Source organism: Myotis myotis, unplaced genomic scaffold (assembly GCF_014108235.1).
Source record: "Myotis myotis isolate mMyoMyo1 unplaced genomic scaffold, mMyoMyo1.p scaffold_m19_p_32, whole genome shotgun sequence".
NCBI classification, from domain to species: domain Eukaryota; kingdom Metazoa; phylum Chordata; class Mammalia; order Chiroptera; family Vespertilionidae; genus Myotis; species Myotis myotis.
In genome coordinates, this window is record NW_023416338.1 from 321,660 (window position 1) to 335,495 (window position 13,836).

General features: G+C 61.8%; 1 protein-coding gene across 1 annotated transcript; it reads right to left on the reverse strand.

The window, feature by feature from the left end:
* Positions 1-1,126: 1,126 nt before the first annotated feature.
* Positions 1,127-2,971, reverse strand: JUNB (JunB proto-oncogene, AP-1 transcription factor subunit). The gene has a single exon (XM_036302577.1). It carries the CDS (start codon positions 2,667-2,669, stop codon positions 1,626-1,628), a length of 1,044 nt encoding a protein of 347 aa, XP_036158470.1. The 5' UTR covers positions 2,670-2,971; the 3' UTR covers positions 1,127-1,625.
* Positions 2,972-13,836: the final 10,865 nt, after the last annotated feature.

The following is a 13,836-nucleotide window of genomic DNA, read 5'->3' on the forward strand; positions in this document are numbered from 1 at the left end:
CTGGGCTTCAAATCTGGTCTCATTAAAGGCCTATGTCCCCCATCTGTTCTCCAAAGCAGCTCATCTACCCTGCCCCGCTTTCACCTGTGTCTTCTTTTCCTAGCACTTGCCACCATCTCGGGATCATTCTTTCCGTGTTTATTGTCTATCTGCCTGCTGTGGTCTAGGCTGTGTCTCCAGGGCTGGGTGGTTCAGGACTTTAGAAATGAATGAAGTGTCTGTTCTGTCCATCCAGCCCCTGTGGGCTGGTGTCTCTGCTGTTCCGAGTGCTGCCAGCTCCGAGGCTGCGTCCACTAGCTGCCCACAGACCAGTCACAGCTGCGGGGAAAGGCGCCCCGCGCCAGAGCGACGGAGGCGCGGCGGCCTGGCCAGCCACCCCGGCAGGACCAGACTTGGCAGTCGCCCCGATGCTGGCCTGGCACCGGGAGGGGAAACTGGCAGGCGGGCGCCGCCCTTCCTGGCGGAGGTGAGGGGGACCGCGGCGGCAAACGCGCGGGCAGCAGCAAACCCCCACCCGGGTCAGGTCAGACAGCGTGGGCGCGGCGGGGCCCGGGCGCCAGCCGGAGGCGGGAGGCTCTGGGGCGGCTCCCTGGACTCGGGAGCGCGGCCCACCCACCACGGACGCCCTGGACCCAGGCCTGGGGCTTTCCGGGCCCAGGCAGCCGCCCGCCTGGGAAAATCCCGGCCTCCTTCCGGGCGCCGCGGCCCTTGCCGGGCAGAGCGGGGGAGGGGATTCCCGGAATCTGCCCGGAGACCGCGGTCGCGTCACTGGACAGAATCCGGCCATATATGGGCAGCGCTTCCGTGGCGTCAACAGGGAAAGCCCCGGCGCGCGCGACTGGGTGGGGCCGCGCCTGCGCACTGCGCGCCTCGCCGCAGGCATCCTGCCCCAGGTGTGGGGAGGCTGGACCGCGTCCTCGCCCTGGACTTTCCGGCCCCGGGATCCGGGACCGCGAGCGGGGCGGACACCCTGGAGGGGCTGGGGTCGCGAGGTGCTGGGGCGGCGCGGGCGAGGGGACAGATACCGAAGCGAACCACAAACAGCGGCGGGGTGGGGGCATCCCCGTCCTCTCCCCCCCCCTCCGCCCGCCCGGCTTGGAAAAAAAGACAACAGAAATTAATAAAGAACCTTTTTTTTTTTTTACTTAAATAGATTCAATAAAAAGTCAGAACAACAAACACACACACACACAAACACATCTTAAAATAAACTCTTTAGAGACTAAGTGCGTGTTTCTTCTCCACAGTACGGTGCAGAGGGGGAGGTTAGGGGGCAGGGGTCCCCTCCCCAGTGTCCCCGCGGGCTTGAGTACCGGGCGGCGGGGCCAGCTCCGCCGCGATCGCCCCCTCCTCCCCTCCCTGTTAAATACACAAATATATTATATTCAATATGAATCGAGTTCGTTTTCAGCAGAAAAAAAAAATACAAAAAAAAAGTGGAAGGGGGGCTTGTAAACGTTGAAGTGGAAGGGCTGGGCGCAGAGCGGGCGGGCAGGAGTCCAGTGTGGTTTTCGGCGTCCCCATGCCCCGGGGCGGGTGCCCACCGCCTGCACCCTCACCCGGTGGTAGGCGCGCGCCCAGCCGTCCAGGCTGGGGGGTGGGATGTCCGTACGGGGCAGGGGTGCTCAGAAGGCGTGTCCCTTGACCCCTAGCAGCAGCTGGCAGCCGTTGCTGACATGGGTCATGACCTTCTGTTTGAGCTGGGCCACCTGCTCCCGGAGGACGCCGGCAGTGTTCGAGAGCCCCAGGTTCTCGGCCTTGAGCGTCTTCACCTTGTCCTCCAGGCGCGCGATGCGCTCCAGCTTCCGCTTCCGGCACTTGGTGGCCGCCAGCCGGTTCCGCAGCCGCTTGCGCTCCACTTTGATGCGCTCCTGGTCTTCCATGTTGATGGGAGACACCGGCGGCGTGGCGTCGCGGCTGCGCGCCTCGGGCACGGTCTGCGGTTCTTCCTTGAAGGCGGAGGCGCCGCGGCCCAGGCCCAGCTGCGCCGGGTGGCCGCCGGCGAAGGGCGGCGCGTGGGGGAGGTAGCTGATGGTGGCCGTCGGGTACGAACTGCTGGTCCCAACGGCGGCCCCGGCGCCTCCGGAGGGCGCAGAGGCTGGGGAGTAGCTGCTGAGGTTGGTGTAGACGGGAGGCGGCTCCGGGCCGGCATAGACACCCGCAGGCCCCGCCGGGGCCCCCCCGCTGGCGCCCAGGGACACGTTGGGGGGCGTCACGTGGTTCATCTTGTGCAGGTCGTCCAAGGCTTTGACAAAGCCGTCGGCGAAACCCTCCTGCTCCTCGGTGACGCCGCCCCCTGCGCCCCCCGCGCCTCCGCTGCTGCCGCCCCCGCGAGGGTAAAAGTACTGTCCCGGGGGCGTGGGCGTCGTCGTGATCACGCCGTTGCTGTTGGGGACGATCAGGCGCTCCAGCTCGGAGGAGGCGAGCTTGAGCGACGCGCCCGTGTCCGAGCCCTGGCCGGAAAAGTAGCTGCCACCCCCGCTGCCCTCCGGGCCCGGGCCCCGCGCCCCGGGTGCTTTCAGACCTCGGTAAGGGTCGGTCAGGTTGAGCGCCAGGCTGGGCTTCAGGAGTTTGTAGTCGTGTAGAGAGAGGCCGCCCGGGGCCCGGCCGTATCCCGCCGCTGCGTATGAGTCGTCGTGGTAGAAGGGCTGTTCCATTTTAGTGCACATCCGGGCGGCCCGGGCGGTTTGGGGAGGTCCCTGCGGGGCCGCCCCGGGCCTCGCTGCTGCGAGCGAGCGGTGCGCTGTCCTCGGCGGTGGCTGGAAGCACTGGGCGCCGGGAAGCACGTTCCGGGGCTGGCGCCGATCGGGAGAGGCCCGCCGGCTGCCGTGCGCGGGAGCTCGGTGCGGCTTCGCGAGCCCCTCGGCCCCGCTCCGGTGCGCTCGCCTTCTCGGTGTCGCTTCCCCCGGCTGCCCCCTGTCCGCCGGCTCCGACGCTGGCCTGCCGCGCTCAAGGTCCAGGCCGCTCCGCCCGAGCCACGCGCCTTTATACGGCGATTGTCAGCTGCGGAAGCGCGCGCTGATTGGCCGCCGCGCGAGCCGGGCCCGCACCCCCCTCCGGGAGCGTGGGGAAGGGGAGGAGGCGGCTCGCGTCACTGTCAGGAAGCGCGTGTCCTTGTAAACAGCGGCCACGGGCTGGGTGGTTTGGCGAGGCTGTAGGGGGAGGGGTTCAGGGGGACCCCTGGGAGCCCGAGGAAGGGGTTGCGGGGAGGGGCTCCAGGGAGGGCGATGATACCCCTGGAGTACGCGGTGAGGGACACGAGGAACTGATACAGAGCAAGTGTGTGTGTGTTGGGGGGGTCCCCCAGTGGTGCACAGAAGGTCTGAAGGGCCCGGTAGTATCCGAGAGGGGGTGGAGGGCTGTGGATACTCTGGGAGACCCCATAGAAGAGAGAAGGAAGAGTTAAGCAGGGAAAATGGGAGAGGGGTAAGGAGAGGAGACGCCTGGCTCAGGAATGAAGGGGGGTCCTGAGACAGAGGGACTGAGGGACTGGTATTTTCATGGGAGGCGGTGGACCCAGGAAAAGGGATGAGTGTGGGGAGGGGGAGATGGAGTCCATGGGAAGGGCTGAGGCCTCCCGTAACTGGGAAGGAGGCTCTAGATATGCAGGCAGTGAATGAGGGTCCTGGGGTCCACTGAGGGGACATGTGGGGCACAGGGAGACACGGTCACAGGTCAGGGTCCCTGGGGTCGTTGGCGATGCCCTGATGAAGGAGCATGAGGGTCGGGCCACCCTCAGAGCTGAGATGACAATGACAGAGGTCCCACTGGGTCAGGAGGGAAGGGAGGGCCGTTGAGGACCCAGAGGTGTTGGACCACTGGGTCTTCCCTGATTGACGCCCGTCGTGTGGGTGACCTCCGGGCGCCTCCGTGCTCTGTCCCCACCCGAAGTCCATCCCCGGGAACCTTGGGCTGGACCGACCCCGCGTCAGCTCCTTGTGCCTGGACCCAGCCCGGAGGCCGGGGCGCGGTCGCCCTACCCCACTCCTTCCTTAGAAACAGGCCGGGGAAGAGCTCCGCGGCAGGAAGTGTGGCAACAGCCCTGGGGGAAGGAGCCCGGCCCAGCCTCCGTCACTCGGTTCCTACGGGACCTTGCACCCCGCCCTGGGTCGGGCCCGGCTCTGCGCCTCGGAAGAGGAACCTGGGCGCGGGACCCCGCGGAGGTCGGGGTGCGCTCAACATGCCCAACCTCAGAGGCCTCCCGTTACCGACCCCCGCCAGCAATGGTTCAGCCCGCGGTGCCCACGGGCGATCTTGGAGGCAGGCAGTTTGGGAACGATTCCATTAGCCCAGCAGAGGGGAGCGGGTCTTGGTCGCCGTGGCAACACGCTGGAGTCCGCACTCGGCTGGGGGGCGGGGCGGTCCCCGGAGTCTCCCCCTCGACGCCCATATAAGGGCACAGGAAGGGGTGGGGCCAGCGCTGTCCCTGGGCCCCAAGCTTGGAGATGGGAGCCCGGGCATCTGCCAGGTCCCAGGGCGCGCCCGGGCCCCCGACGGCTAGTCCCGACCAGCCCCAGCCTCCACCCCCGGGCCCCAGCCACGGCCGCCTGGCCTGGCCCCACCTAGTCACTATGGGGCTGTGTGTTGCCAGGCCCGGCCCGACCTAGCCTGGCAGGTCCCCGCCTGCCCGCGGGCCTGGATCGGACTTCGCCCTTAGCCCGACGGGGCTCGGAGGGGGCGGGCAATGCCTCCAGGCGTCCCTGGCGCCTGGGCGGGCTGGGGAGGCTGACCCCTCCCTTGGGCGGGGTACCCATCCTTTCTGCCCGGAGATCTGGGGCCCCTTCCCACAAGCACTCCCAGGGTCTGGGGTGCCCTCTCTCACACTCATGTGGGCAAGGACTCCTCCTGTTTAAGTCTGGGGGTTCGGTCAACTATCCAGAATTCCTTGTGCGGTCCCTCTCTCCCCAGGGTACCTCCTTTATCTGAAAGGACCTGAAAACCCAAGGGAAGAATCTTGGTGAACCCAGAGGCCCTTCCCCAGTAAGGACAGGGTGAAGGTTTATAGTGAGGCTTCTAGTCAGACTTAAGGTGGGACTTCAAAACAGTTAAGACATGAGCCACTGGAGCAAGGTGAGATGCTGAGTCTCTCTGGGAGAGGCCTCTATCTTCTTGGATGATGGCAATTTCTTTAGAGAGTTGCTGAGGGATGGGGCTAGCCAGCCTTTGTGGGGCAGGTACAGAGCTCACCACGGGTGGATGAGAGAAGGAAAATGAAAGAGGTTAAAGAGAAACTGAGCTATGTGGGGGCAAGGGGAAGTCCAACAGAGCAGTGGCTGTGGAGAGGAAGGTCCCCTAGAAGCTGGGGGCATCCCTGTCTTTGGTCTTTGGAGGTACTTGTGACCCCTGGGTGCCCCCACCCTCCTTCCCTAGCTTGAACTGCTCCCCTCCCCCGCCCCAGGCTCAAGGGAGATTCCAGTGGCCGCTGAGTCTGGCAGGCATGCTGCCAAGGCCTGTGTCTCCCGCCCATGCTAATAACTGCAGCTGACATCTGGCCGGGGCCCTGTGGGGGCGGCGCAGTGGGCAGGGTTAGGGGGCTGGGCAGGTCTGGCCAGAGGGTATATCTCAGGAAGCCAACCTGCAGGTCCCAGGGGCCAGGAGGCCACAGTGAGTCATCCCTGGCCAGTGCTGAGGCTGGCCAGGCTAGGGGAGTATTGGAGAGCCATGCTACTGGCCCAGATGGGGTCGAGATGAAAGGAAAGGCACAGCAAAGAAAAATGGGTGAATGGGGGTGAGGGTCAGGGTAGGGAGAGATGGTCAGAGAGACAAACTGGGGGCAGGGTTAGCGTCATGCAGACAGACAGCAATGACACTTAAAATAGGCAGACAGAGAAATAATAATCATCATTTTAATAGCTAACACTTATATGGCTCTTACCATGGGCCAGACACTCTTCTAAGTGGTTTAAGTAGAGTAACTAATTGTCTGCTTCCAGCCACCTAGCAAAATGCATGCTATGTATCTCCATTTAACAGATGAGAAGACTGAGGTATGGGAAGGAAAAGAACTTGCCTGCTATCCCACAGCTATAAGTGCTGGCGACGAGATATAACCTGAGCTGTCTGGCTCCAGAGCATTAGCCACTCTACTGTGGATAATCAGACCAACTGTATGCCAAGCTTTTCAGGCCCTTTCACTTAGGGTCTTCTTTAACCCGGCGAGAAATGGAGTTGGGCACGTGGTGGAGGGATGCTGGTGGGAGGGGAGACAGGCCAGCATGTGGAGTGGGGTTGAGTGGCTCCATGCACTCTGCAAGGGTGTTTGAGCAGGGGGTGGGGAATGGGCCAGCCAGGGAGGGCGGGGGCCCAGCCCAGCTGGTACAGCCGGTTCCAGGCCCCTGCCAGTCTCACCCTTGTGGCCTGGGCACCACCCCCTCAAGCCGCCCCACTGGCGCCAAGGCCCCCAGGAGGAGGATAGCCCCCTCCCCCTCCTGGCCTGGGTGCCCAGATGCAGCAGGGGACTGCCCAGCCCTTGGGCTCCAGACCAGCATCTGGAGGAGGACTCTGTGCCCAAGTTTTCCCCACACCCAGGGGCCCAGGGCCTGGGGTGAGGACAGGATAGGGGGAAGTTCACGTACCCCCACCCACGAGTCTCTCTGGGGCTTTCGGCTTTGACATGAGGGACTTCTCCTTCTTATAAATAGTCTGGTGACCCCCTCCTCCCTTGACCCCACTGACCAGTGGGGCCCTCACCAGGAAACTGGGCTGGGGGCTGCAAGTGAGTCAGCCCTGGGCAAACCAGGGCGAGAACCCACAAGTCACAGCACCCAACCTCCGGAGTCCCTGCCCCTGGGTGTGGACAGGCAGCCGTGCAGGAAGAGGCTGAGAATCACGAAGTCCTCCCTCAGGAACCCCTGCCCTGCCAGCTACCTCCCTCCCCCACCTCTGTGGTTTGGGGGTCCCTCACCCCCTCTGCTGGAGAGGAAGCTGCTGGGTTTTCTTGGAAGCAGGAAGGAGAGGCTGTCTCCTCAGGCTGACTCAGCTGGGCACGAGGGGAGTTTCCCATAAAACTAAGTCTGTCTCCCCCCACACACACTCCTGGTGAGGTCTTGAGGGGCCTGGGCCTTGCTGAGATTCTGGGTGCCCCCTTTACAGGGGATGTGCTAAGAAAAAAGGCCTACAGCCCACCAGGGACTGAGGCAGCTGAGCCAGGCCTCCCAGGAAGTGACAAATAGCAGGGAGGGAGGGAAGTTGGGGGTAATGTCTGGAGAGAGGAAGTTCAGGGATATCTGTGGGGGAGGAGGGACAGAGACAGACTGGGGAGCCCAGAGCTCCAGAGTACCTCAGATGGTCCAAGAGCATGTGTGCCTGGCTGGTTGGCTGTGGGGCTGTGGGTCTGCATATGACTGGCTTGTCAGGGTGTGTGAGAGTGTGTGTGAGGCCTGTCTCCCCAGTGCATGTGTCTGTGTGTTGGCCCAACCCTGCAGGGCTGTGTAGGGCCTGTCTGCTTTGGGGGTGGGGAGGATGGTGGGTATGTGTGTATGGTCTACGGCAGCGGTCGCCAACCGTTCGGACCTCACGGACCACCAGTGGACCACTAGTTGGCAACCGCTGGTCTGTGGTATCAGTTGTATGTGGCTGGCCTATATGCATGTGCTGTTTGGAGTTCATATGGCTAACTTATTCCTATCTGGTGTTAATGTGTGTTTGTGTGTGTGAGGTCCATGGCTTACCTGTGTGAGGTCTGTGTGTGTGTGTGAGGTCTGTGGCTAGTGTGTGTGTGTTTTTGTCAGGGTGTCTCTGTGCCATTGTGTTTATGAATGTCTCACTGTGGCCTGTCTGCTGGTGTGTGTGTGTGTGTGTGTGTGTGTGTGTGTGTGTGTGAATTCTGTGGCTGGTCTGTGTGTGTTTCTATGTGAACTCTGTGGCTGGTGTGTGTGCATGAGTGCTAGCCAAGAGGTTCTGTCAGGGTGTTTCTGTGCCAGCATGTTTATGAATGTCTGACTGTGGCCTGTCTGCCTCCCTCTGCTTGATGTATCTGTCCAGATCATATGTGTAAATATGTCAGTTTGTCCTCTCCTATTTGTCCCATCTGTCAGTGGGCCTGACATGTGAATGTTACCAGTGAAGTAGTGTGTATCTGTAAGTCTTGGTGTCCTTTGGAGCCTTCTGAGTGTGTGTACAACTTGGGGAGGGGCTCTCTGTCATTGTATGTGTGTGTCCTCTCCATCCATCTCAACATAGGTTTATGTTTTTCCCTTTTGCTTCTGAGTATCTTTTTAATGATCTTGCTAGTATGTGAGTGCATGTGCACATGTTGCTTTGTCTTGTGTGTTAGGTCTGACAGTGTCTGAACACCCCTTATACAGCTGGTGCTGAAAGTGACTGTCTCTCTCTCCGAGTCTGTCAACATGCATGCATTGTCTGCTTATGTCTGATGCCCAGCCCTCTGTGTGTGTGTCCTGTGTGTTTCTGGCCTGTCACATTTGTCTCAGCGTGTGTGTGACCATGCCACTGGATCAGCCAGGCTTGGTGCTCACCTGAATGTCTCTCTGTGCTTATGGCTAGTATGTCCATCTTGCCTGTACGCCAAGTTGATTTATCCTTGTCACAAACACCCTGCCTGCGTGCTTCTGGCCTGTGGATGGCTTTGTATGTTTGGCAGCATTTCAGTCTTGCTCCTGAGTCTGCCCTGCCACTGTGTCTGTGAGACAGCCGTTGCTGGGTCATCTTGCCCAGATGTGTGTCTGACCCTGTCACTGTGTCCCAGGTTGGCAGTCTCCCTGTGGCCAGGGGTATGTGTGTCTGGACTGGCTCTCTGAGTGACCGTATGTGTACACTCCTTGCCACCCCCCACCAGTCTGGCCTCCCTGGGCCATGTTTACTCTGCCCCTAGCTGACTTCTGCCCTGCCCTGGGAGGGGCTGACCCTCCCGTCTGGTCTGTCCAGCCAGCAGTCCACAGGATGTTCCCTAGACGCTGCTGCCTCCGCCAACATCCCTTCCCTCGGGCCACCCTTGGGTCAGGACCCAGGCGTCCAGGGCAGCGGGGGGGTGGGGCTGCAGCGTGGGGGCCTTGTTAAGGCCCCAGAATGAGGGTGGGGGTAGGGAGGCGACAGGCCCAACAGGTTCTGCTTCATTCCTGTCCCGCCTCTCACTTCCTGGGTGCCTGCCCAGGGCAGGGGTGGACAAGATGAACCCCAAGGCCTCAGAGTGCCTGGGTGGGGCAAGGCCTGCCTGGCAAGGACTTGCTCCTGCTAGACACCCTGACACTCAGGCCTGAGAGACAAGAGGAGCCTGGGTCCTTCTGTGGGCCAAGACCCCTTCCTGCTTCTGTGCCCAGCTCTGGATGCAAAATCTCATCCATTATTCACCTAATCTCCATAATGCCACTATGAGCTGGACATAACTCTCCCCCATTTTCAGGTGGGAAAACAGACCTAGACAGCAAGGAGAGCAGAGGCAGGATCTGAACCCAGGTCTCGGTATGCCAGCCAAGACTGCCAGCCAGCACACCAACCGCCTTCCTTTTTCTCTCTAAAAATGGTACATGTCGGGTGAAGTATGAACCTGGGCCCCCAGGAGGCTCGACTCAAGGGGGCATGCGCCCAGCTTGCTCTGAGTCAAAAGGGGCCCCTGGATGAAATGAATAAGAAAACGGCTTTAACCGTTTCATCGCCATGAGAGGCTCTGCCAAAACTTCCTGTGGGCTGTGGGGGAAGGGCCGAGGCTGGGTTCCCGGAGGCCTGGTGGGGGGAGGCTGCCAATTCAAGAGGGGAGGGGAACCCCTAGTGACCTTGGCTAGGGCCGATAGGGGATGACATCCCCTCTCCACCCCCCCCTCCGTTAGAGGGGAACCCCCTTCCCCAGAGCAGGAGGTCCCCAGGTTTTGGTTCTCAGCCCCCTTCCCTTTGAGGGGGTCTCAGAGTCCGCAGCCCCCCTCCCCAGGGGCCTGAGTCACACCAGGGGAAAGCCAAGAGGGGTGAGTCATGGGGGCAGGAAAGGGGTAGCAAGGTCCGCTGCGGCCAGGGGACCACCAGCCCGGCCTGAGTCACAGGCCGGGCCTCGCCGACCCCAACCCCCTTCCCTGGAGACCGGGAGCGGGAAGCGCGTGATCTGCCGACCAGGGAGCCGGAGGAAGCGCAGGAGCGGAGGACACAGGGCGAGCGCCCGTCTGGAGGAAAGCTCCAGTTCCCATGGTAACCGGAGGGGGGGGGTCTCGGTTCGACAGGGGTTCCTCCCGCGGCAGGGACGGCCCCCAGGCGCGGGGGGAGCCCCTGCGCTCCGTCGAGGGGCCTCGAGTTTCGGGTCGGGCAGGAAGGGGTTAACGGCGCCCCCCTCCCGGGCTTCACCCGCGCCCGGAGCCCCGAGGCCCGGGTGGGGCCGGGCTCTGCCCCGCGCGCCCAGCAGTCGCCCCCGCACGCGCACACTCAGCCAGCCCATCCCTGTTCCCCGCGCTCGCTCGCACGCACGACCGCGTCGGGCTCCACGCACGCAGCGATCCCCGTCGTGTCTCACGTCACGCACGACGCACGCGCCCCCGCAGCCGGGGCGGGAGCCTTCCCAGCAGAGCCGGGCAGGACGCAGCGCGCCCGGCCCCGTGTGCGCACATCGCGTCCCCACGGAGCGCCGTGTCCCGTGACTTGAGCGCGCCCCCCAGCAAGGTCATAGCCCGTCCACGGCCCCCCGCCCCCCGCTCCCCGGGACGGGAGACACGGCCACGCGGTGGCAACGCCGTCAGAGCCCAGGCAGCCCTGCAGCGGACGGGATGGGGTCACAGAGACACAGACACACCTGGCACCCACCGTTTGTGGTGGGGACACAGACGGGCACTCTGACAAAGCCACACCATCACCATCAAGACAAAGTAAGGCACGCCCTGGCTGGTTTGGTTCAGTGGCCAGAGCGTCAGCCTGCGGACTGGAGGGTCCCGGGTTCCATTCCTGATCAGGGCACATGCCTGGGTTGCCGGCTTGATCCCCGGTGGGGGCTTGCATGAGGCAGCCGATCAATGATTCTCTCTCATCATTGATGTTTCTATCTCTCTCCTTCCTTTCTCTCTGAGATCAATAAAAATATATATTATATATATTTTTTAAAAAGACAAAGTAAGACACTAAGTCTTGGACATGGAGACCCATGAGGGTCATGCTGTCATAGGGTCATTACAGACAGGGCTCATGAAGTCAAGTAGGGACAAACCCAACGGCCACATCCAGTGACATCCATATTATTGTGGGGACATGGACAAGCCAAGGACACATGAGAGGATCACACTGTCACAGAAAGATATATGATAGAAAGTAGGACACATTCACACAGAAACACAACCTAAAACCACATTGAGGTACTGGTTGTCACATACTTCTCACACAAAGAAAGACATAGGTATATAGACACAAAGCAAGGTCTCAATAGAGAGCATGTACCCCAGCCCCTGACAGCCCCCTCCCCCCCATCCCACACAGAGATAGCCTGTTGCATAAAATTCCCAGGGCTCCAAGACATACCAAGACACACACCTACATGTGCATACAATCACAAACCCACCATCTCATACCTACAAAATGTGAGCACGCTTTACATGGACTCAGACATACAGACGTGAGGAGGGGGACAAGATGGAAGTTTCTGGAGCGATGTGTCTGGAGTGCAGAGCGCCTGTCAGAGTCCCCCATGGTATGTGGCATGGTGTCCACCTTATAGCTGTAGTCAGCCCTGGGGGAAGGGCACCATCCTCCAATTATACGATCCCAGGGTCCCCATCCCAGCCCTCATGACTGGGTCTCTGCCCAGATGTGAAGGCTGGAGGGTGCGGGCGGGGGTCCAGCTGTGGCCACAGGGAGGGGTTGAGTCACCAGCTTCCCAGCAATACTTCACAGGCTGGGCCCAGCTGTTCCTGGAAACAGAAGGGGGTGGGGTCCCCAAACTAGCTGGGGGCTGCTGGCCCAGACCTGTACACTCTGTCCCTATGAAATGGGGGTCTCCAGACCATCCCCACATTTGGGGGACTTCCCCCACCAAAAGTGGGGTGTTGCATCCTTCCCCCAAATACAGAGCCCCTGCCACAAAATGAGGGCTTTTGACCTCTTTCATTGATCCCCAACAGTATGACTCCCTGCATCCCATTATAGCAATCACTGCTCTTCTCTGCCAACGTTGGAGCTCCCTTGCACCCCAAACATGAGATTCCTGCTGCCCCAAATGGAGGGTTGTGGCTCCTCACCCAAATTGATGGCACACGGACCTTTCTTTAAATATGGGGATCCAGGTCACTTGTTGTCTAGAATGCCCATCCTATCACATCAGCATTAGAACAATTCAAGACCATGCTCCAAATATTTGGATTCTCGGATTCCTCTTAAACATCAAGATCTCTGCGGCTTTTGTGAACATTGGGGACCCCAACCTAAATATATGGTGATTCCAGTATGTCCCCAAACATTAGGCAACCAGGTCCTCTCACCAACACTCCCACCCTCCAGCCCCCATCCTCGTTCAGCAACAGCCCTAGTTCCTGGCTCATCTTCCACTTCTACCCGGGGCCAGGATGGCCCATTTCCCCCTATTGGCGGCACCCTTCCCCCCGGTGGGTGCGGGATGCCGGAGCCAGCCTCAGCGGTTCCCACGCCCGCCGGAAGGCCGCCCGGTCCGGAAGCCAGCACAGCCTGCGGGCCCCGGTCCCCTTCCCCCAGCTCCCCCTCCCACCCTAACCCCCCCCCCTCCCCCAGCTCCCAGGGGCTGGAGGCTGAAAACAACACAGGAAGGGGACGTGGGGGTGTGGACGAGCCTCCGAGTGGGTGCGCGCGGCTGCGCATCTCAGTGGGCCGGGACCGCGTGTCTGGCGGCAGAGTGCGTGTTTGTGCGAAGCGGCGTGGGGGCTGCGGTCATCCTGCCGAACCCGCTCCGCGGCAGGGCTGGCGGAGCCGGACTCTGCGTTGCCGGGATCAGCGCCCCTCCCCTCAGACCTAGACCCAGCCCCGAAGCAGAGCCCGCCCTCCCCTCCGGGTACAGCTAATAACCTCTAATTACTGCTCGTTATGCCGCCCGCCCCGGGGGGAGGGGCTTTCGGAGAACTCGGGCGTCGGCGGGCGCCGGCTCTACCGCTCCTCCCGAAGCCGCTCCACCCAGCGCCTGTTTCCCCGCCGGTGAACCGAGAATTAAAACACCACTTGCCATCTAGAGTCCCGGGGAGATTCCAGCCGCTTACATACGAAAATCGCGGAGCGCAGGGACTGTATACTGTAGGCACTCAATAGATGGTGGCTGCGATTGTATTGTTAACTGCTCTGGTTCTTTCCTTTGAGCCCCCGCCCTAGGCCGCCTTCCTGCGGCCTGAGCGCCCCCTGGTGGGCGCGGGGACCCGGGCGGCCTGGCCTGGGCTTTGAGACCCGAGGACCCCTGCCCGGAGCTCGGGAAGGTGAAGGTGCGGGGAAGCCCCGTGGAGGACGGATCCAGGCTGCGCAAGTGTGTTTGTCCATCACCACCAGGACGTTGTGTCTGGCTAAATCACCCTGTCCTCGACCTAGGACCACATCCATGTCCCCTTAACCACCCCGGGCAAGACTCCCGAGGCACCTCCATCAGGAAGACAGACAGACCCCTCTGAGACCCCCCGCTCCAGGTCCAAAGGATGTGTAATGGCTGCCCCTTCCCCGCGCAGACAGCAGGATTTCTCCCGGCCGAAGGGAAGCTGAGGCACGATCCTGAGGTCCCCGCTATTCCCCCTCAGTCCCCCCTCTAAAGAGCAGGGTGACACCGGAAGCGCAAGGTTGGCGCAGACTGACCCCTAGCGGCAGGGCGGGCGCCCGAACGCTGCCCGGAACCAAGATGGCAGCCTTGGAGGCCTGAGAGGGCGCCGCGAGGCGATCACGTGTCTGGGGCGGGGCCTGACGCCTAGG